This window comes from Squalius cephalus (assembly GCF_949319135.1).
Source record: "Squalius cephalus genome assembly, chromosome: 7".
NCBI lineage: Eukaryota > Metazoa > Chordata > Actinopteri > Cypriniformes > Leuciscidae > Squalius > Squalius cephalus.
The window spans coordinates 22118528-22142938 of record NC_137128.1 but is presented as its reverse complement, the minus strand read 5'-3'; the positions used below and the strand labels follow the sequence as shown (position 1 = coordinate 22142938).

The 24411-nt window shown below is 39.6% G+C and overlaps 1 protein-coding gene and 1 long non-coding RNA gene across 2 annotated transcripts in view; one reads left to right on the top strand and one right to left on the bottom strand.

The window, feature by feature from the left end:
* Nucleotides 1–18382, bottom strand: part of LOC307162076 — a 46716-nt gene extending 28334 nt beyond the window's left edge. Inside the window, exons 1-2 of the long non-coding RNA XR_013821855.1 lie at nucleotides 18316–18382; nucleotides 12238–12345 (exon numbers count right to left, since the gene is read on the bottom strand). This is a non-coding gene — a long non-coding RNA (uncharacterized lncRNA). The remainder of the gene's footprint in view (nucleotides 1–12237; nucleotides 12346–18315) is intronic.
* A 2104-nt stretch (nucleotides 18383–20486) lies between these two features.
* On the top strand, nucleotides 20487–22961 carry gadd45aa (growth arrest and DNA-damage-inducible, alpha, a). The gene is made up of 4 exons (XM_079876457.1): nucleotides 20487–20659; nucleotides 21149–21250; nucleotides 21356–21572; nucleotides 22197–22961. Exons 1-4 carry the CDS (start codon nucleotides 20619–20621, stop codon nucleotides 22308–22310), a joined length of 474 nt encoding a protein of 157 aa, XP_079732583.1. The 5' UTR covers nucleotides 20487–20618; the 3' UTR covers nucleotides 22311–22961.
* The last annotated feature ends 1450 nt before the right edge of the window (nucleotides 22962–24411 follow it).

Sequence of the window (24411 nt, the reverse complement as noted above, 5' to 3'; positions counted from 1 at the left end):
TTAGAAGCTCCAGCTCCCATTGAAACCGAGACTCGCGCTTAGAACTGCGCATGCTGGTCTAGCCTGAAAAAATACGCTTTTTTAATGCTACTGAGCATAACCACATTAATGGGACAGTTCGTGTCAGATTTTGTTGCTAATTTGAAATATGTTATTTAATTGTGAGTTCGGCAAGCAGTTTTTGAGATTTCAGGATTCACCCATTTAAATAGATAGGACTTGGTTTTGGATGCTTGAAATAGCTGCCCGGAGGTGTTGCAAATATGGCCGCCGAGTGAACAGACTTTCCTTGAAAGGAACTTTGATTATACTTTTTCACTCTTTCAGGTGAACTACTGTAATATTTTTTTTTTAAATTGCAGATTGATTGTACAACAAAAGATAGGGAAACTACTGTCATAATGGCGTTCAAACAGCATGAGGAGAAATGTACTGACCAAGTTAAATTGATAAAAAAAAATGATATATATATATTATATACAAGAGCGTTGGCACTTGCAACGCCAAGGTCATGGGTTCGATTCCCAGGGAAAGCAAGAACTGATAAGAATGTAAAATGTGTACCTTGAAATGCAATGTAAGTCGCTTTGGATAAAAGCGTCTGCCAAATGCATGTAAATGTAAATATATATATATAGGAATACTCAATTGTTACGTCACTTATTACCTTCTCATCTAACCAGTCGGGTATAAAGATTGGTACTGAGTTCGCAGATGCTGACGCCAACATTCACCTCCATCCTCCCCACCACCACCAGGAAGGATATGACAGAATAGATATGACCTTGTTGTTTGACTTAATTCTTTATGATGTAGAAATGGGTAAAACATGACAATTTGATGAGGATGTTTTCTGATTGGGTGATTGTTTCATTTTGATCATTAACCTTTTAACCAATTAGTGTGACGTCTTGAGTGGAGCTTGTCAGTTGTTGTTAATTTTTTTTGTATGAGTAACTTAGTATGGAAATGTTTTCTTTAGAATGTTCATGCATTGTGTCTGTTGTATACCCTGAAGAAGGCTCTTAAGATGAAACGTGTTGGTAATTTTTAGAATTTATTAATCCCCTATCACAAGCGTTGCTGGATTCCCTTTTTGCACTTTTTATGTTGTCTGCTTCCACGCACCTTGTAAGCTGGTAAAGTCGCTCCTGATCCTACTTTACTAGTTCTTACTCTTCCTGTGCTAAAACATGGGCAACTAAAACATAAAGAATTCAAAACATTGTATTATAATAATGTTCTCATTATCATGTTATGTATGTAGATTGGTGCTACATATCTTGCACTTATCTGTATTTTCAATATCAAAGTGATTCCAGGCATTACTACCTGTTTTTGAAGTCTTACTCTGTGTCTCAATTCGTAGTAGACAATACTACTCCCTAAAAGTATGTACTCTTTTTATGAAGAAAAAGTGCATACTTTTGAGTGTGTAGCAGAAGAGTAGACAAGCTTTGGGACATACTATCACGTCATACAATAGCGTCTTTAACGGTTGCTCTCTGTCGCTTAGTTACACGCATCCTGTCACGCAAACTGACCTGTCAATCATCTTGTCAAAGATAAAATCCTACACATTTACTTTCCTACCGTATCGGAGAGAAATGCAGAAGCACTTTGATCTGCAGTCTTTCATGCAGAGAACTCTTCTCATATTAATGCATAATGATGCATTTAAAAGTTAATGGCCAAACGGATTTTTATAAAAGTCCACATTGTTATTGCAGATTAAATGTAACACGGATAACAATAAATAAATATTTTTCTATCAGGTTAAACTTTAATTAGTCACTCAAACCTTTTTCTAAACCTCTCACCGTTGGTGGCGCATATCCACCATGTTTTGTAGTTTAACACTTTTTACTCGTGTTTGTAGTTCCTCCTCCAAAGCGCAATGGGTTGTGGGCAATATTAGCCTTTAGAGTGAGCACGGATCCACACTTCAAAAATCCACCAGAAATAGTAGACCATCCGGGGACTTCTGGCATACTATTTTCAACATACTATGCTTTGGGACACACTTATTTTAATCTCACATACAGTTTAGGATGAATAGGTTGGACATTGAGACGCAGGGTTAGTTCTTTGGTCTGGAAGGATGCTGTGCTAAAGCTAACCAATCAAGTCTTAAGTTACCACCCAAAATGCTGCTACAACCTACAGAAAATAAAGAAAAATGTATCATCATTTTCATGATCGATCATACCTGTCACTTCCGAGTACTCATGCCCATCTCTATTAAATGGCACAGATATTTAGAGGTAAATCTTTCAACATCTTGAGTACTTATGTCAACCACATAATGCAAGAACACACGTTAATGATTGGTCAAGTACTCATGTTTTTATACTGCTTATGGATTCATAACTGAAAGACAAACTCATGGATCACAGAAAGCACTTTCAACATCTACTGTATATAAGACTGAATACTTTGTCCTTGACTTGAAATCCCCCTTAGCTTCTTCTAGTGCATGTGAGGCCACAGAATGGTACAGAACGGTGTCAAACTAATCAAACCTAACAATTAGAGTACACGGTCAAACCTCACCCCACTTAACCCATAATCACAGGTCATGGGGGTTATGGGTAAGATTTGTGGATAGCTGTATGAGCAGGTCTTAGCATGACAAGTCACCTCTATTAGGTTTTACACAAGCTTGTTTTTCCATTAGCCAGTGTTGGGTTTAGCGTGCCGAGACATCCAAACAGCTAGGAATAATGAAATATATAGCCTGTGTTACTCATACATGCCATGTTTACACGCACAAACACACACACACATAATCATGTACTGCAGATTTGTACATATAAGCGCAGTGACACACACACACACACACACACCCTCCCTGTTCATGGTGCACAGGGCCCAGGTCTCTAAGCCGCAGGTGACCACCGAGCACTGGATAAACACTAATAAATCTTCCTGCACAGCTCGGCAATCAGTCATCTATCAAAACTTAGTGACAGAGAGAGAAAGAGAGAGAGAGACAGAGAATGGAGAGCAGAGAGGGGAGGGGTGTCCGTTAACAAGAAAGTACGGGAAAGTCACAAAGTGAGTGAATGTGTGTGTGAGTTTAAGTGTGTAATGTATTGAACTGTTAGAGATGCTTTGACAGTGAACTTTTTTTGCAGTATTTACACGCTTTATATTTTTTCCTGTGATTTAGAGTTTTTAAAAGTATTAAGAATCTAGGAATCAGATCATTATGAATAATCACCACTGTACCTGAACATGCTCATTAGAATGTGTGAATAATAGGTGTGGCTGTCCATCATTTTAAAATGTAAAGTTATATGATGTAAAACAACGAATAAATATTTCAGATTCAGCACTAATTCTAGATCTAAGTAAGTCAGTCATTTTGTGATAATGGACCATGTTAATGTCCTTGTACACACTGTCAGAAACAACCTGACTACATTAGGTTACACCAACAAAAGTATTTTAGTAAGGGTCAGATGAGATCAGGCACAAATAGTTCCTTAAAGGGTAGTTCACCCATAATGAGGTTCTGTCATCATTTAGTTACTCAACCTCATGTTGTTCCAAACCTGCATGATTTTTTTCCCCTCTGTGGAGCTATTTTTAAAGATATTTAAAAAAAAAGTTTCAGTTGTTGAATTTGGAATCACATACTAGGATACTACTCTTGCTATTCCTGGTACAGAAAGATATGGTAAAAGTAGTGGCTCCAAATTCAGCAAGTGTTTGTTCTGTTTGGATCCCAGCATTTTTCTAAATATTATGTGTAATATATTGTGAGGGAGTTGACGCTAACCAACTTTACATTCAAGACATATTCAAATCCTCAACAGCAGCAGAAGCCACAAAACAAATTGAGACCTCTCATTAATTTTATAAATTTAAAAAAAATAAACTTAATGTTCAATGAAAATCTGAAAATCAACACTTTCATCATCACAAGCCAATCCAGTATATCATGTAATCAAGAGGACATTAAAAGAATTCTGAAGCTTAGTTTGTCTCTCCAGCCTCTCCACCCTCAGTGCTGGCAGTAAGCTTACAAGACCCTGATGCCATCCATTTGTCTCATGATGAATGTGGCAATCTTCTAGCCCCTTGCCCTGTCCAACACATTTGTTATGACCTGACATGCCGGCTGCTTTCCGCTCCATTCTTGCCAGTGGGGACTGCTAGCTAAGTAGGATGAGAACTCAATAGCAGACTTTGTTGAAGAGAGGCTGCCAATTATTCTTGTTTTTGTTGTGTCAATGATACAAAGTTATTCTGTTGTGAGCTGTCGCCTGAGCCATTCTGCAATAATCTACATGCTCTCTACTGCAGTTTGTGTTGAAGAAGCCAGAAAACCCAGGTCGATCAATGTTCGGGGAGACAGAAAAGTTTCTCAGAAGCCATAAATGTGATTTGATGCTAATCGTTCCTCGAGCTTACATGACAGCTTGAGAAAGAACTGTTTACAGCTGTCTTTAGCTGAGGGTCCAGTCAAAAGATCAGATCTCTCATTCCTCAGCTAGATAAAGGTTACACTGCGTATATTAGCTTGAGGAGGCTATTTAGTCTGGGCACCCTCACCGTTAGTCCAACGCTCAAGCATGAATCACGCACTGTTGCGACAGTGAAATTTGTCACCTTTTCCAGCAGATCAATGATAATTACCTCCCTGACACGAGTTCAGTTATTACTTTACAGGATCAAGGACAGAGGGGAGGGAGGGCTGGGGGCGATAGGCAGAGTCTGATCGATACTCTCTGAAATATGGCTGCTACAGGCCTCAGCAGCTCAACAAACCATTACAGCCACTGTTCTTCACAGCTTAGTGACTGGATCTGTTCTGAGTCCAGCTGTCTGTTTCTACTGCCGCTCTGAGAATCAGATAAACCATGGAAGAGGGAAATTATGCCTTTTCTGGTGTATATAAAACTATAATTGTGGGGTTTTCAAGAAAAAAAAAATTTCCTTTAACCTTTTGACAGTTCATACTATCAGGTGTCTGAAAGCAAAGATCAATTGTGAACATTCTTTTTTTGAATAATAAATAAGGTGGAGTTTAAAAATTGGAATTTGCTGATTTGTGTATTTTGTCTTTACCATCTCCTCCTGAGGAGTCTACAGAATCACGTCACCAACAGTGCAGAGCTTGCTCAAAATTGGCAGCAGGCGGGTGTGGGTGCATCTGAATGCACAGTGAGGCCAAGACCTTAAGACAACGGCCTGGTGTCAAGAAGGGCAGCAAAGAAGCCACTTCTCTCCAAGAAAAACATCAAGGACAGACTGAAATTCAGCAGGAAGTACATGGATTGGGCAGCAGAAGACTGGTGCGAAGTTATTTTCTCTGATGAAGACCCCTTCCGACTGTTTGGGACTGTTCTGGAAAATCGACTGTCAGGTAAGGGAGCTCCGATTGATTTGGCGCCGATCGTTATCGGCCGATAATAGCTTTATATAGTTTGATCAGTGGTCTCTATACAGGCCGATAAGAAGAGCCAAGATAAAGCAAAACTCACGAGACAATTTTCTATGCACAGCTAAAAGTTTCACTACATTCACCTGTCGGACAGTTCTAAAATGTGTCTGAAAAGGAAAATAAATTTGCAACATCTTTGTGGGGACATTGCAATGACAGCAACCCTACATCAATGACAGCAAGATACTAGGGCTGTGCGATTTTACCATCCTTTGGGTGAGACCTTAAAATCGAGGTCCTGACTCTCTGTGGTCATTAAAATCCCAGGATGTCCTTTGAAAAAGAGAAGGGGTGTAACCCCCGGCATCCTGGCCAAATTTGCCCATTGGCCTCTGTCCATCATCATGGCCTCCTAATCATCCCCACATATATACACTGATTGGCCTGTCTCCTTTCGTTACTACTTAAAAGCCCAAACTTAAGATAGATCAGCTAGATCAGTGATTGTTGTAAAATACAGTCTACTGTTGCTAAACTGCAGGACATGCTCGATAATAAAATTATATAGATTTTTATATAGATATATATAGATATTAAAACTGCATTAAGCAAAAAGTGCTACTGTTCCTCAAGCAGCTTTTTGCTCGGAGACAGAGCGGAACACGCACAAGCTAAGTGAACTTTGAGCTTCGGATTCGACAGAAATATGGCAAAATGCCCATCAACACTGTCGGTTATGTCTTAAGTGAACAAAAACAGTTGGGAAATAAGTTGCATGTGTAACAGTATATTGTATCCATTCTGTCTTAAAGTGACACCAGCCCAATATTCCTGCTGCTGTCTGTGTCATTAATGTTAATCAAACAACAAAAGACAAAGAAAAAAAAAATCACTCACTGCTCTTTTATAGATTTAGTAGGAGTAATCTATATTTCATTAATACAGTGAAGGCTATACAGTGAAGGCTATGCAGTGTTTTACATTTGATTACTTTCTGTTGACACTGTTCTGTTTAAAAAAAGAATAATTCTTTCACAGGAATGATATATTTGTTAAGCTCTAAACTGTTCCTAATCACCTCAAAGAGAGGGAATGGAATATGTTGCACGTTGCTCCGTTGATCCGTACTGGCCAATACTCCTTCCAGTGATCGGTAATCAGACCCCAAAATCCCGATCGGAGCACCCTTATTGTCTAGAGAAGAAAAGGTGAATTACCATGAGTCCTGTGTCGTGCCAACAGTGAAGCATCCTGAGACCATATCTGTGTGGGGTTGCTTTTCATCCAAGAGAGTGGCTCTCTCACAATTCTGCCTAAAAACACTGCCATGAATAAAGAATGGCATCAAAACATCCTGCAAGAGCAACTTCTCCCAATGACCCAGGAGCAATTTGGTGATGATCCATGCATTTTCCAGCATGATAGAGCACCATGTCACAAGGCACGTGTGATAATGAAGTGGCTCGAAGATCAACTCCCCGGATCTTAATCCCATTCAGAACCCATGGTCAATCCTCAAAAGTCAAGTGGACAAGCAGAGGTCCACAAATTGTGATCAACTAATCACTATCACTAATAAGGCAAAAATGGATCACCATGGGTCAGGATTTGGTCCAGAAGCTGATATCCAGCATGTGAATTACAGAGGTTATGAAGAAGGTTCAACACTGCAAATATAGACTCTATGGTTTTTTCTGGGTCAAAAATGGTCTTCGGTGGTGGCGGATGAACACGGTCATCCACACACACAAAGTAAAAAGTACCACCCATGTGAACTGCGAGCCGTCCATTGCTATGGTTATCGCTGTCAATAGGATTCAGTCATGCATTTAAATACGGTTGTCAATCCAGAAACTCTGCAATGTGTAGTTAGCAGCATGAAAAATATATATTACAGAAAGCAAGCAAAGATCGCTGCCATTATAATCACAGAAGCTGTCAATTACTTCAGTTTAATGTGAGATACACAAACTCCTGTTTTAATCAATAAAGCCATCTACGCTGTGTAATGAATCTCTTATTGATATTGGGATTTTATTTTGTTGGTTATAATAAAAAAAAGATTTGCGCTAAACATAAACTCTACTCCACCATTTTGAGCAGTGTTGAGCAGATTTGGACTAATTTAAACATCTGATTAGCCATTGCGTTCACACTAGGGATGCAAATTATCGATTAATTCATTAATCATTAATTGATTGACCTTATCGATCGATTAACGATTAACCGTTTACATCCCTAGTTCACACACTTAACAGATATGTCTGTGATTGGCTACAAAGCTTAACGCTGCAAAAACACATTGTAAGAAATCTTTGGCGCTCTTCACAGAGCACAAACACAAACAACTGGTGCGTTCATTGGTGTGCAACGTGGCTGTTATCTGATTGGCTTAAGTAGACCGTGGGTGGAGTCCACTGATTTGTGGATTTGTCTGCACTAAGTTTGCCCGGTATACCGGTATTGAGAAAATACATATATTTTATTTCAAACGGTACGATATTATGATTTTGCTAATTTCGGTACTTGATATGCTGCTGTTCCAAAGTTTACCGATAAGTGGCAGTGTGCTACCCAAACTGACACGAAACCAGGACCTGGATAAAACAGTTGAATCTCACTCAACATGCCCAAAACTAATTAATAAAGTGGGCAGTAGACATGAAAATTGGAATTACTTTGCCTATAAAACTGATGAAGAACCATCAAATCTTGCCAAGCATCTGTCACTTGCCCATCCTGTCTTGTACAAGACAAGAGATCAACAGGTGAGTGTATCATTCAAACAATCAAATTGTTCAAAAATCATTTTCTTTTAACACTGATCAATGCACACATATTGTACATAAGATCATATCTTTTAAATAACACGTAAGCTCCAGCATGCGCTTGACACGCTGGAACCAATGATGTTTAGATCTCATAATATTTGCACTTAAGTTAGGTAGGTCTAACAGTAGTAGTCAGGTACAGAAGTAAAACTTGTTTTCCAGTATACCATTGAGACGTGAAAAAAAAAAAATCTACAAAAACTGAAGCAGCAAACTGTCATAGACTTTCAGTTATTTTTATCTTAGTTTCAGTTTTCATGGACTTTTAGTTTGTATTCTTTAGTTCCTGTGTTTCTTTGTTCGATTTTCCCGCCACTTCTTAGTTACCATGGTTACTGATATGATTAGTTATTACAGTTCAGCTGTGTATCATTAATTAACCTCATTTGCCTTAGTGCTTAAGTTCTTTGGTTCCTCAGGTTTAGAGCACACTGTTGCACATGCTGTTTATTTTATCATTAAATTACTTAGTATTTGGAACCTTTCTGACTCTTCGGAACTGTGTGTCGCAAACTCTGTGAAACAAAATCCGCTTTTGGCCACAGCTGCATTTATCTAAATTAAAAATAAATATCCACTACTCTTCAAAAGTTTGTGGTCAGTATGCTTAGGTTTTTAATATGCAATTTTGGCAAAGCTGAATTTTCAGCATCTTTACTTCAGTGACCCTTTAGAAATCATTAAAATATGCTGATTTTATTGTTTGGCTGTGATACCACATTTAAATATGACTCCACTTTGTGACATTATAAGTATCACTAAAAGAGTATATTTTTATGTAAATAAAACTTGTTTTAAGGAGCAAGAGAACTTAATCACTGGTCTAATACTAACAATTCTTACACAAGTCAAAAGCATATGTATGGGGTGAAAACGCATGCCCACATGATCCTACATAAAGACTGAAAATTACTTACAAATTGTTCTATTTGGATATCTTAAGAGATTTGTCTTTAAACTTTGAAGATGATGGATGAATAAAATAGGCCAGTTGCCTTTTTCAGAAACTCCTGTTTCCCAGAGTTTTCTGATTCAGAGCTTAGTGCAAAAGCATATTTTATTTTTAGACTCCCACCTCAACACACACTCACACAGTCCCCGTTCATAGGCACGCTCCGCAGAGTGAGGTCTCTCTCCCTCTCTTTATTAAATGACCTGTCTGCCTGTTTTTGCTGTCTGTCCCTAGTGGCGCTGTATGTTAAATTCTATCATTAAAACCCATTACTGAGCTATCAAAACCCTCTGTAATTCCAGCTAATGACCTCATTTCCCTAAGTGTCACCCATGTCAGTCAGCGCTGGGGCCACTTGCTCTGGCAGGCGCTCAAAGTAGTGTCACACTGTTACGGGACATCCCCCACCCTCCCTTTTCTTCCGGAAAAGAAAAGGGGAAAAAAAGCTCTTAGAAATCAATGGCGGTGGAAAATGACAAAGCGCAGCGGCATGGGACTTGGGCCCACGTGTGTCGGTTCTGATATACTGAATCTGATTGACCTAATAGGTGCAGTAGTCAAACTGGGGACAGCTCCTGATGTGTTAAGCAGTTTGAGAAGACCGTACACCTGATAAGAGGCGAACGGATGCCATTTCACAAGTGAGTGTTGCAGATTTCACACGTGCCAATCACAATTCTCCCATTTTCAGGAGCCGCTTCGAAATGAACATTTAAAAAAATGCAAAGAGGGGATAATGACACACATCATTTCCCAGTTTAATCTTCATCCTGCTCCTCCTCTTCTCCACGAGTTCCCCTTTTTCTACACTGCCAGGCATCGTCCTCTCAATTGGAAAAAGGGCCCTAAGGCCACTGGAGCACCAAGACCCTGTTTCTTCAAGGGATGGATAATTGACTCCCTTCGCTTGGTAATTTATCGCTTGCATATGCAGCTAATACATCAGCAGGCAAAACAGTGCTGACCTCCCAACCTTGTCCAACAACTCTACCAATGCTACCAAAACAAGCCCACACACACACACACGTGCACCTTCGGCCCAGCCCACCACCCCCCCTCAATAAAGAGCCAGGAGCCTAGAAGTGAATTGGAGAGGGACACAACTGGCAGGGGAAAGGAAATAAAATGATAGATGGGGTGCATTGTGGCATTATGAATGAATTATGCTGGCCAAATACCTTGAGCAGAGCAGTGTGTCAGCCTGTGTCTATACTAATCTTAGAGGAAATATGACTGTCTCTACATTAAAGAGTGCAGCACAGGGTGAGCTGGTGAATTAGTTGAGCAATCAGACTATTACAAAGACACACTGTATCTTAGATGGCATTATTCAGTGGCCACATTTGTCAGCCTCACGCAGTATCATACTCAGCAGTCGGCTAGTTGTTTGTGTCGTTTCTATCAGTGGGGTATCAGCATTGTCTGTCACCTCCTGTACATTCAGTCTGTTTGACAAGGATTCATCGCAACCTTCACTCGAGCTCCATCTACCTTCCTATTTATCATGATGACAGCACATTGTAAAACACATTATTGTGCACACCTGAGTACATTTAAACTTGAGCTGATCACTATGTTCTTTGCACACCCAAGAGAAACAGTCTCTAAATAAATGCTGCAATACAATAAATGGTAGTAATAATTAAAAGGAAAACTAAAATATTTTTTATTTTAATATTTGCAGTTATAGCAGTAATGAAAGTTCAGTTTAAAAATACTATTATGAAAAAAGAAAAGGGGGTAGTCACCATTCTGATAAATATAAATTACTGATATAAAACTTGTAGTTTCTTGTTGTGAATGAAGATGTTTTGATTCAAATTTTGGTGCACCTAAAGGTGTTTTAACATATAAATGACTGAAACTAAAATATAAATTATAACCAGTCAAAACTGGAGCAACAACCTGCAAACTACATTGTGTAAATAATTAAGTGACAGTGAATGAATGAGTAAAATAATTAAAAATCACATCAGCAATGCGACAAATACATTTGATTTAATTTTTGATATGTGATTGTAATTAGAGTAAATAATAACATGTAAATACAATAATGCATTTCTAAATAAGGTTCATCTTTAAATAGCTGTATAATCTTTAGATTTTATTCTAGAATCTTATCTAAATATTAGGTCTATTATCTAAATAGAACGTTTTTTAGAGTTAGAGATTATTGGGAAATTATAGAATAAGAATATCTTGATATAATCATGAATGGGACACTGCATACATGTATTATTAGTTTTATATATCTTTGTATATTTTTATTTTTTTGGTAGTGCTTTAATTTTTCATATTACTCGCTTATTTATTTATTTATTTATTAATGAATAATTATTAAGATATTTATTTAATGTTTAGACACCTAATTCAAAAGAGGGCGGATTGAATTTATCTTTTTACATCCCCTGATTTACTGTAGCTTGTATTCTGCAAAAATGTCTTGAGGTGTAATGGGATGTCGTGTCTGATGTCATATAAATGTTTATTAATCATGTTGGGCAACCTGAATTAAATTCATTCAGGTTGTCTGACATATGTGCATGATAAAGACGTTCATGGGTTCTTTTCTTTCCAGCATGCACTTTTGACAAAGCGCAATCGTTCTCTATTCATTTGGTTGGGTTTTGGCGCCATCTGATGTTAAATTTTAAAATTGCAGACCTGATCCACTAGATACAAGCTTACTTTAATTATCTCATAAGATCAATTTATAAGCAACTGATTATTTAAAACCTTTAGCCTGTCCTAAAAAACACATTTGACCCAGTACGTCTGATTTTTCACCTCGAAGTAAACATAGGAGAGAGTCTACAATATTAAATGTTAACTGTTCTATTGTAGTTATATCACTTAATGCCCATTAGCTACCAGCTCAGCAAAGGCTATGTACTAGAGCAACCAAAGATATTACTAACCTGTTGCTGCCCATCTCTGCCATTTCTTTTCCTCTGAAGTAGCAGGTGCCATAGTTTACGGATATGTTACTATAACTCTTGTGTTAACTTTATAACATTTCAGACGTCATTGATATAACTTTTCATCAATTAAATGTACCTCACCTCAGAAAATCCACTCGTGTCAAGAGTCTGCACGGGCTTCTGGAGTCACGTGCCCTTCCGACACACTTCACACTTTATTGTCCCCTCACAGTAGCTTACTTGATTGTCCTGTACAAAAGATAATAATATCAGGAATTCAGGATAGTATTTCAAAATTAGAAAAAAATATATAATTGTAAGTTAACTTATGGAACAAGTAAGTAAACCAAAACATTTCTGAAAGTTTTTTATTTGCTTTTTGAATGTTGTAAGGATATCTCGAAGAAAATGTTTTTAAAGCATTTCCCCAGTGCACTGCGCGCATTTTGAATGCTATTTTAGTGTCATTTGTTAACGTTTAAGCAGAGCAATAATGTTTAAGTTAGATGGAATTTTTTCTGTCAATGCAGTTGTAATTGTGTTGCTGCTGTTTATGTTAAGCGCACTGATTTTGTAATTGTGATTTTATTCCCGCATTCATGTGAATAAAGCGGCTAGTAGTAGCTTTATCCGTAATTAGGTTAAGGCTAATACACGGACATGAAGTCAACATGATATTGGATATTAAGTTAACTAATGAAATCTGCAAACTTGTAGTAAATCTTTACAAACTTTCTTTACTCGCAGGCTGAACTGGATGCTTGCTGAAGAGTGAGCCTCAACACTGTCACTGAGAAGCAAGTGAAGTCTCCTCAGACACCCGTTCACAGACTCGTCTTTCTCTTTTCTACATTCATTGTTGGTTATACACTTACATGTGTGTGTTTGTGATTTTCTAGGTTTGTGCTGAGTTACACCATATCACAGAAAATGCACACACCCGCAAGATTTCAGAGACTCTGTGTGACATTTTAAATGTTTATGATCTTTAGGTGAGTGTAAATTTGTCTGCACTAACTAATTACCTCCATCACTATCTTCTATGCACTAGGCCTATATAAAATAAACTTGACTTGCTTATTTAAAGGGTTAGTTCACCCCAAAATGAAAATTCTATCATTAATTACTCACCCTCGTGTCGTTCCAAAAAATCTGAGCTTTCTAACTCCTCCATAGACAGCAATGCAACAATCACTTTCAAGGCCCAGAAAGGTAGTAAAGACATCCTTAAAATAGTCGATGTGACTCCAGTGGTTCAACCTTAATGTTATGAATCGAAGAGAATAGTTTTTGTGTGCAAAAAACAAACAAAAACAACGATTTTATTGAAGAATTTCTTCTCTTCTGTGTCAGTCTCCAACGCTGTTGACGTAGAAAACACACTGCAGCACTTCCGGAAGAGGACCTAGAAAGCATAGTTGCAGATTTGAAGGCAATATTTTCTTTTTTGAGTAAATCTGAAAATAATTAAAAACAAGAGATGGAAGGGACTTACAGAAACTTCTGTGCTCCATGGGCACAGTCTCTTACTCCGACTGGGCATGGGTGCTCCCTGGAGGGAAGAGATAGGCATGGGAAGGGACTGAATGAAGGCATGATCCAGGAAGGGACTGTGCAAAAGGACTGTGTAGGATCAACTCATGGGGTTTCTGATGCTTTAGATAGTGAGAGACGTTTCGCATGTTTTATATTTCCTGCTGGGCACTTCTGCTCCCTGGGGGGCTCCTGTAGTAATGGGGACAAACTCAGGGGTGACTTTGTTGAGCTCTGAGTGGCACAAGTACTTTCTGTTGAGACCCAGGAGCTCCCTGTTGGGAACAAGGTGGAACAGGTGCTGTCTGTAGGGGTCCCAGAATGCACAGATACACCTTTTGGGATCCTGAAGGGCATAGGCGCTCCCTGGGAGAAAGAGACAGGTGCATTTTGTAAATTCTCCCTCAGATGTTCAGCAAGCTTCCGTTTTTTCCGGGCGGGCAATGCTGCTGACTCAGCCCGGCACTGCCGCTGCCTGTGGAGACCTGGCAGGCACTGCTGCTTCTTATGGGGTTCTGACATGCACAGGCGCTCCCTTTGGGGTACTGTTGGGTAAAGGTGCATCAAGTGGGGACTTGGTAGTAGAGATGCGTGGATGGGCTATTATTTCATCCGCAACCGTTTCACAAAACTCATCATCCGTCTGCAATCCATCCACACCAATGTTTTTTGACCAATTTTCAAAGCCGCACCCGCCCGCCATCTGCTGATTGTTTTAAGGTCAATGGGCGATGCAAGATGCTGCTGACGTGAGCCGCGAGGCTAGAAAGCTCTTTTGCCTGTTCTAGAAGGATACTGATCCAATGCAGCAAAGATATTTAAAGGGGGGGTGAAATGCTATTTCATGCATACTGAGTTTTTTACACTGGTAAAGAGTTGGATTCCCATGCTAAACATGGACAAAGTTTCAAAAACTAAGTTGTACGTTTGAAGGAGTATTTTTGTTCCAAAAATACTCCTTCCGGTTTGTCACAAGTTTCGGAAAGTTTTTTTCGAGTATGGCTCTGTCTTACGTAAGATAGGGCGGAATTTCCTTATATGGGTCCTAAGGGCACTTCTCCGGTAAGATCGCGGCCGCGCGCGCACTCGTAGACTAGAGCAAGAGAGTGAAAGCAGTTCGCCATCAAAGCGCCCTGCCCGGCTTTTGGGAAGTCAATGTCACCAAAGAAGTGTGTTTTTGGTTGCCAGGGCAAGACAACCCTGCACAGATTCCCAAAGAACCCAGCGTTAAGGAACCCGTGGATGGAGTTTGTTTTCCTAAGCATAAACGGAGTTGTGTAAGACTGTTGTTCCCTGCATTTCGACGATGATTGTTTTATAAACAAAGCCCAGATCCACGGATTTGCAGATCGTCTAATGCTTAAGGATCGAGCAGTCACAATGATAAAGGTTCGCGGTCGTGCGTTGGAACCGGACGGTGAGTAAAACTGTTTGTTGAACAAATGTCTCTGTGTGTTGTCACTAGCTTGGCGCGTTAGCACAGCTAAGCTTCCCACACGGCCCGCCCCCAGCCGCTCGGTTTTTTCCGGAAAGACTCGGTACAGCCTATCTTTCTGTTAAAAATTTAATAAAACAAAAGACTTTTTGGAGATATGAAGGATGCAATATTACTCTATAGGTACTCAAGATTAACAGGAGATTGAGTGAAAATGAGCATTTCACCCCCCCTTTAAAGTCTTAAGTCCCTACTAGTATAGCTTATTGGCTATGTTGTATCCCCAGAATATCAGCAGTGAACTCCGTCTCCGATCGGCGCACAGGGACCAAAATAAATAGCCTAAATAAAACGCACATCAGCAAACCTGACCTTATCTGACTAGGCTACTGTACAATTTTATCATTGTAATAAAAAACGCAATTTGGCATAATTTCAACATGCTGCTATTTAGCCTACTACTAATTAATGCCTATGGCACTTTATTTTTTTGCAAAAAGAAAGAAAGCTTGAATAAAATAACAAGTCATTCACATTATAGGCTAATTAAATGTCATGTCAGGGTGACGACAAGGACAAGCTTGTTTTGAAGACTCCAGTTAATTTTGATTGCATGGGAAGAGAGCGCGTCTTTTTCAGGCAGACAGTGCGATTAATTTTATACCAGCAGGTCTAACAATCATTTGATTGGTTCACCGCCACCCGCCCGAATTTAATTAAAATATTATTTTTCGGCACGTCATCCACCCGATCCACGGTTTATCAGCGGAGTCCGCGGCTGTAACCGCCAACTGCGCATCTCTACTTGGTAGGCATGGGTGCTACTTGTATGGAAAAGGCTTTAGGCTTCTGCTGCAGCAGTTCCTTTCTCAGCACCTTAGGGATCATCAGAGTTCTCCTTTCTGGGATCTTGTCAGGGATACACTGTGCACCCACTGCGCAACAGACAGGTGCACCCTTTAGATAAGAGGCTAAGGGCTTCAGCATCTCCTGTCTCAGCGGCTCACAGATCTTTAGTTTTTGCCTCTTTGAGATATTGTTAGACAGGAGTGCTTCCTGAAGAGAAGCAGCTTGAGTCTTCTGCTGCTGTAGCTCCTGCCTCAGTGGCTCAGGGAACTGTAGATTTTTTCTGGAACCTTGTCTGGCATGGGTGCTCCATTTGGGTACGCACCTTTGAGGCCAGCATAGGTGGCTTGGCTTGGACAAAGGTGTTTCTTGCATGGATACAGAAAGCATGGCAGCTCCCTGTGGGGACTCAGCAGGTATGGGTGCTCCCTGTGCAAAAAAAAAGGCCTTTTGCAGATGCTTAATCAGATGCCCAAGGATCCTAAGTTTTCCTCTTTGTTGGGACCCAGCAGGCACAGGTGGTTCCCGGGGGGACCCAGCAGGCACGTGTGCTCTCTGTGGGGACTCGGCAGCCAAAGCTGCTCCCTGTGCCTTTTTCTGCTTCTGCTTTCTTCGCTGCTCCCTGGACTTCAATGATGCACATGGGAAGCCATTGTTAGTGCACTGGACTCACATGCAGTGGGATCGGGGTTCGAGACCGACTCGGAGCAGGGCTGGTAGTAGGATTGGAGTGTGAGTTTTGGAGGCGGAGCAAATGAAGAAGGGGTGTGTTTGTTTGGGTTGATTTCAAATATCAACATTGGCCAACAGGATATTTCAAAAACAACTTACCCCACCTTTAAGTTTTGTTTATATCAGTTTATCTACCAATGTGCATAACTTAGATGAATATCACGTAAAAGTATCTCTATCATGCCCGGTAGTCCAAGCACAATTTACTGACAACATTAGAAGATGATGACAACAATAGGCCTACCTGCACCACTTATTATTAAACTGACCAATAAGAATAGATATTAAAAATATGCGGCCTTTAAAGACATAAGAAAGGCTAAATGAAAAGCTCCATTTGCATTTCGTCACCTTCCTAAAATATTTTTTGACAAAAATTTTTTTTTGCATAAGTCATCTCCTCATGATGCTGGCCACCTCTGGTAAAATCGCCCACATCCTCAGTTGAACAGGTCATGCAATTCTACCCGTGTAGTATAATGGCCTATGTCAAGAGTTTGACTTAGGCCGTTTTATTTTGCCTAAGTCAAAAGACAATGAGACTTTTTACACAAATTTACAAGCTTTTCAAGATGGCAGCTGCATCAAGAAGAACGAAAATCTACTCAACCTCAATTATTGGTTCAGTTTTTTGTGTTTTCTGAGAAACCTGAAAAAATGACTTGGGCAATTATTTTAGGAAGGGGAAGATTTGTAACCAGTCATGGTCAGAGGTAACCATTAAGCTAATTAAGGCCAATCAGCTTACAGAATCACTTCAGTGTGTCATCAGATCTGCTATTCGTTTGTAAATAAAATATAGCCTAATAAATCTCAAAAAGATTGAATGGCAGGTCCATATAAACAATTATCATAATAAAGGAGTCATGGATGGTGTTTCTCGACAAGATAACGTATTTATGAATGTTTAAAATGGTCATAGTCTATATTTGGCACAATTTGTTGCATTGATTTAACATACTGAAAAGTGTTGTGTTGATGGAGAGATTGGGGTACAAAGGGGCTAAAGCACCAGGGTAACAGGCACATTTGACTTTATTCTTTTTTAAACCACTAGATGGCACAAAAATTCAGCTCAGCACTTTTCTTTACAACCGCTTTTGACGATGCACATGGAAATTTGGCTGATTCTTGACACGATCACGGACAGACAGCGCAAAGTTGATTCTGCGCTAATTTGATCTAATGTTTAATGTTTTTTAAAATGTTGTTGATTTATGTAGCAAATGCAGGGCTCGACAATAAGGACTGCCCAATGTGAACGACGCTCGGGACAGTTGAGGGAACTGCCACTTGCCCGATCGATCGGGCCAGTGCTGTAGGGTGTGCGATATATATTGTCTATAATATCGTTATCGTTACTGTTGATTTAACGATCTGACATCATCGAGTATGAGTATATCCCTCAATTTACAAAAACCAAACAAAAACACACACCCGTTGAGTGCAGGCATACACTACGCGATGTAGGCCAGTCTACTAGACTAGCGCGTGTGCATTTAGAGCGCGCACGCAGTGGCTGTATGTCTTTTATATTTATATAATTTAATAAAGTTAACTAATATTACACGAAAAGCGCCGGTTTCCCCCAAATATTAGCATGAATACAAATGTGACAATGATTTTATACAACGTACAGTTTAATAAACAAGTTAATATATCAAGTGACTTACATTTAAGACATCAAATCGCCTGTTTCTCTCTATTTCGCCAACGAAAATAGTTCCAAACAAAGTCCACAGCAATGTTTTGCATCTCTGAGCAACACACGACGGTTACTGAATGAATCCGTTTTTTGAACAAATCAGCTGAATCAATGATTTAATGACTCACTCAATAAAATCCTTTATGAATCAGGCGTTTGAAAGAATCGGTTGAATCTCAATGACTCACTCATTAACAGTGACTTGCTGCCACCTCCTGGCCTGTTTAATATCACATTTAAAGTATCTTTTCATTTTTTAAATAATTTTATTTACACAAAGATAGTGAACCAGACTGCGTGTGAGTGTATGTATATTCTGAACTTGATTTCTATAACACATTATTATTGGTCTAAGATTATGTCATTAATTACTTACCTTCATGTCGTTCCAAACCCGTAAGACCTGTAAGGCAACTGAGTCAATTCCTAACCTCTCCGTGCTCTGTTTTCCAGTTCCTCCTGCTCTTTAGTCACGTCAGCTCTGTCGTGGTGGTCACCAGTCCCATCAACTCTGCTGTGGCAATGTTCAGCTCCACCGTGGGGATCTTCAGTACCTTCTGTTCCATCATGGTGGTCTCTAATGCCGCAGAAATGGTCTTCAGTCCCATCAGTGCCGCCATGGCCTCCTGCACGGTGCACCACCTCCGTCTCCAGTCCTTCCTCCACCTCATGGACCTGGCCCTACATCCCAGCCCCAGGACCACCCAGGGGGGGGGGTTTACGGATGGGCGGGACTTACCAGTTTCTATTCCTCCCGGGTTAGTGACATCACCAACCCTAAAATTTACATAAACCCCGCCCCTGGAACACGATTTATAGACTATCAAGACAGAATATGCTAATCAATGACTAGAAGATAACTACACAAAAGTTACATAAATTCATTCAGAAATGTTGTCTACATGTTTTCACTTCTTCTTGAGTCTCTCCATCTTTCTGACTTCGGTTTGAACAATTTTCAGTGCATGTCTGTGTGAGATAAAAGGAAACGAGCTCTTGAAGCTCCGCCCTCTGTGCCGGGAGCAGCAGCTCATTTGCATTTAAAGGGACAGACAAAAACGGTGCGTTTTTGCTCACCCTCAAAAAGTGACAACTTTAACATGCTATATAAAAATATCTGTGGGGTATTTTGAGCTATAACTTCACATACACACTCTGGGGACATCAGAGACTTATTTTACATCTTGTGAAAAGGGCATTATACCACCGCTTTAAATCAGTATTTCCACTTGCCATTGTGGAGAGTTTACTACCGTAAAGCTGACAGAGCTGAGCACTCTGAGCTGGTGTGAGTGAGTGGAGGCGGGGCTCATTTGCATATTCATGAATCCTCATATAGGCTACTAAATGAAGCAAGGGTGTAGAGTTACATTCAAGCTATTTTAAGGCATGAATAAATAAAAAAAATCATAGGAAAAAACTTTTAAATATGTAATTTTGGTGATCAAAGATGAGTTTTAAGGGATACAATTATTGACCACTTACTCTTTATGTATTCTATTGATACTTTTTTAAGTAGAGTAAAAATTTTAGCAATGTGTTGATTTGTCCTCAAGGTGTCACTATTGGGTTAGAGATCACACCGGTTAGAAACAGCAAGGATTGCACGGCATTGGCTCACATAATCATTATCAAAACTGTTTACTATAACTACTGAAAAGTTCGGAAATGCTCACACTGATGATCCACTAACATAATTTTAGTGTCTTGCGTGGTTATAAGGCTTGTGCATCACTTTTAACTGTGTTTTTCAAATGCTCTTTTTATAAGATGCATGAAGAAGAGAAAGTGTTAATGAATTTATGTAAAATTGCATTATTTATTTTGAAACTTGTGTTATTTATTGCATTATTTATTTGATATGTTACATCATTATTATTTATTGTGGTTGGATATCGGTTGGGTAATTTCCCTGCTTGTCTTTGCCCTGACATGTCACTGCAAAGTTTTCCTTTCCAACAAGGTTAAAAACAACGTCACCCAACGTGACTGGCCACGCCTTGATATCTTAGACGGACGAATGAGAGTAGTCGACTTTTGTTAGTACAGACGCAACAGCCAATCAAAATAGATTTTGCTGATCTCTGATTTGCATGTGTCCAATAAGGATTATACTGCTCTCACTCATTTACAGCTCTCAGGGAAATTAAATCGAATGCAACGGCTCACAGCGTCAGATTTAACCGGTGACAGCCAGAGACAGAAGACCTACGAGAACTGTGGATTTTAAAAGGAAAGTTATTCAAGTCCGTGCTGGATTGTACGTGCAACATGACTTTTGAGGAATTTAATGGAGATTACTCTATTGAAAGGTAAAATTGACAATATGCATTCACTTGGCAATTCAGACATATAACATTATTATAGTAATTTACCAATAATTGAATAATGTACTTATAAATAAACATAAACTATGTGAAATGAACATGATGATTTGGAACATATAAAATAAATATATATCTCAAACACATGTACCGGGTGAACTGTCAGTCAGCGGCACGAGCTCAGCTCACGAGACTCGAGTCTCACGAGACTTTTCGCTTGTGATGTGCCGGATTTTGTAGATCTTTAAAATTTTGCTAAATTATTTTTGCTCATATTTTATGTGCTTGTATATGAAAACTCTCGGTAAATTACTCACTTACTCGATCAAACTAGCATATACTCGAATTATTAGTTTTCAACCGCCGCAGTCTTGCTGTAAACGGTGCACGAGCTGTTGCCATGCACAAATGTTCAATCGTCTCGACTTTACTAAAGTCGTATTACTTAATGATATATCCAAATTTTGTTTTTTACAGGATGGATTCTGTGATTAAAGCTCTAGAGGAGGTCCTGCGCTCCGCATTACCGCAGGGATCTATTACAGTTGGGGTGTACGAGGCTGCAAAGTCACTCAATGTGTAAGTTTATAGGCTTGTTCAGTGTTACTGGTTTTCAAAGTCATTGCAATTAGAGCAGTAGTTTAGTAAAGGCTAAATAACTAAAATCTCAACTCTTCTGCTCAGGGATCCTGATAACGTGGTGTTGTGCATCCTGGCCACTGACGACGACGATGTGAAAGATGTGGCGCTTCAGATTCACTTCACTCTCATTCAGGCTTTCTGCTGCGAGAACGACATCAACATCCTGCGCGTGAACAACACGCGCCGCCTCGCGCACATCCTCGGGGGCGCGGGCATGCACGGGAGCGAGCAGATGGATTTGCACTGCATTCTGGTCACTGTAAGTGTCAACAAATCATTGCATATGTTCTTAGAAATCTAAATAGTAAGCAAAAGCCACAATAGGACAGTAAACAGCACGTGAGCCACTCTTAGTAAGGATTTTTTTTTTTTTTTACTTGTCAGGACAGGTCCAGGTGTAACTGCCACTGCATCCACATGAACATCCTGCTCTGTACTCATTCATATGCAAATAGGAGTTTATTGACTTAATGTTCCAGGTTTCTATTTGAATTTTATTTTGAAATCAAATGAACAGCTGCCTCGGTATTCATCATTCTTATATTGCTTCAAAAGACTTCATAGGAAGCATTCAATAAGATTTGCATACTCCCAAAATCACTGGTCATTTGAATTGACTTTGATTCCTACACGAGATTTGTTTTGGGAGGTCAAGGGGTCAGACTCATTAATGGCCAATACTAAAATGCAGAGAGCAGGATGGCTGTGGTGGAAATATTGTTTTATATGTTCCACAAAAAAAAAAATTTTTTTACATTAAATGTGCGCTATCCATAGACAGTGCTGTCTGTAAGAAGAACTGGAAAGGACAATGCTTAGAAGTAGCAGGACATGTTCTAGCTGATACAGATTGTAATCCCATCTCTTCCTCTGATGTTCACAGGTTCCACATGCATCCACATGGAAAAACCCAGCTCTGGGAAAAGTGAACCACTTCTGCAGAGAGAGTCGCTGTATGGATCAATGGGTGCCCATTATCAACCTTCCAGAACGATGAGGACAGCTAAAACCAGGAGGGGGAAACATGGATAAAAATATCTAGTAAAAAAGATAAAAGATAAAAAAGGATGGTCTCAAAAAGGACTGATTGCCCAGACCGGCGGAACAAGGGGTTGACCTTTAGTATAAACTGGAGGAGGAGCACCTTTATGCAATCTGAGATGATTCAGCGCTTTTTGGCTTTGTGTGTGGGACTTTTTAAGGACGTCACATGAAGCTAATTGTGAATGGAAGCGAGCACCCGAGTATCTTGTGAGATAGTTTATTGGTGGGGTGTTAAAGCACTTCGGTTAAATACAGGATGAAATATTTCTCAGAGCAACACATGAGGCACTATTTTTCAAAGAGGCTGGCCTATTTTTGTATCTTTGCCATCGGTTTGGAACAGTTTACCATCAGTACTTGTTTATTAATGTTTGAAAATAAATCATTTTAAAAAGGAACTTGCTTCTAAACCACTGAGATGAAAACTATGCATTCACAGTATCCGGTGTGGTTTTTTTTGTACATAAGTTAATTGTTCTTTTGTGGTCTTTAAATTATTTCTATTCTATTAATTTAAAGAAGTATTTATGTAAAAACTTTTTATACTATTATATTCAAACGTGAAAATGAATTTTGTGTCGTAATAAAAGTATTTTTGAACACAACGTCGTAGTCATGTGGGTTACTCTGTTGGAGGTTTCTGGACTAGCAGAATTGACCCGACAACACCAGTGGGGATCAGCGGGGTCACGCTGGACTCGGTGGCCTTCGTGACTCCCTGTTACAGTCCGACAAAAGCCATCCAAGCCTTTCTTTTGTCCTGCTTTAGTTTGCGTGACCACTGCGTCTATTCATCAGAATCCTTTTTCAGCTGAAATGAATTGCTCAGGTTCAGCTTACTGTATCGCTTGCTCATGTCAAGGTCAAACTTGCTGTCATAAATCAGTTTGCTCTTAATTGTGCTACGCATTACAAACTGATACTACTCTGTAGGGCAAAAGTCAGTCACTGCGTAGCAAGTACGCAAGACATTACACAAGCCCATCTGGAGAACGGAAGCGCCTCAAAAGGTGTGGTTGTGATCACATGACTGGCACATATTGGGTCAGGTTTCCAGACAGCACTTACCAGTAAATCAGTTGTGTAACCCACCACTTCCTACACAGGTTATGAAGCAAGGTTTGACTGATGTTAGGCCGATGCAAGGCAGGTAAACCCCTGTCATGTGACATCAGAAAAACCGGATTTGCTCAAGGACAAAATAGCATTTCTCAAAGACAACTTGCATGCTAAACATGTCTCTGCAAATAGTAGATGAACCAAGCAATCCGGGTCAAAAGTCAGCTAGTGTCTCAACTTAAATAATGAATGCGCCTTAAGGCGTTAAGCAGTTTCAGTTTTTTGACGTCACTAAAAGGATTATTTTTAGATCGCAGGTACAAGGACCAGGTGATATGAGAGCTGTTTTGTCACAACTTACATCACTGCCCCACCACTCCTTGAGCTCAGAATAACACACAGCACACACCACATTAACTATCCTTTACTAACAATCATTTCTGTCACATCTTTGATGGCTAAGATGAATTTTAAACATCATCCAGAATATAGTATTTACTTTAAAAATGAAGCCGGAATGAATCAAGGGGAATGAATCAAAGTTTTCACAAAAAATATCAAGCAGCACACATTTGTTTGAGCGTCAAATCAGGATAAAAAAAGTTAAGTTCTGTTTCCTTTGTGTACAATAAAGGGATCATTCACCCATATGACTTTCTTTCTTTCTTTGAAACACAAATACAGATATTTAGCAGAATGTCTGAACTGCTCTTTTCCATACTATAAAAAGTGGCTGGAGTTACCATTCACTTTCAGGGTACGTCAAACTATCAGAGCCCGTCTACGGAGAGCCTGTCCACTCCCTATTAAGTCCTATTGTACCGAATTGTGGTTGTAGTTCCACCAGAGTTCCACTGGGGGCGATCGCCCATGAGTGCAAAATGAATGGGAGTCTATGGGGCTAGACGGCTAAATTTGTCTCTTTCACACGATTGCCGTTGAGGAATCTCAGATTTGATTGTAGGTTTTGCAAGTTCAACATGGGTTATAGGTCG

Excerpts from the sequence above, each read along its gene's own strand:
- gadd45aa (XM_079876457.1), top strand. The coding sequence starts at position 20,619 with ATGACTTTTGAGGAATTTAATGGAGATTACTCTATTGAAAG. Across the intron at positions 20,660-21,148 it reads GGAGATTACTCTATTGAAAG|GATGGATTCTGTGATTAAAG; the intron begins GTAAAATTGACA and ends TGTTTTTTACAG. Across the intron at positions 21,573-22,196 it reads TGCACTGCATTCTGGTCACT|GTTCCACATGCATCCACATG; the intron begins GTAAGTGTCAAC and ends TGATGTTCACAG.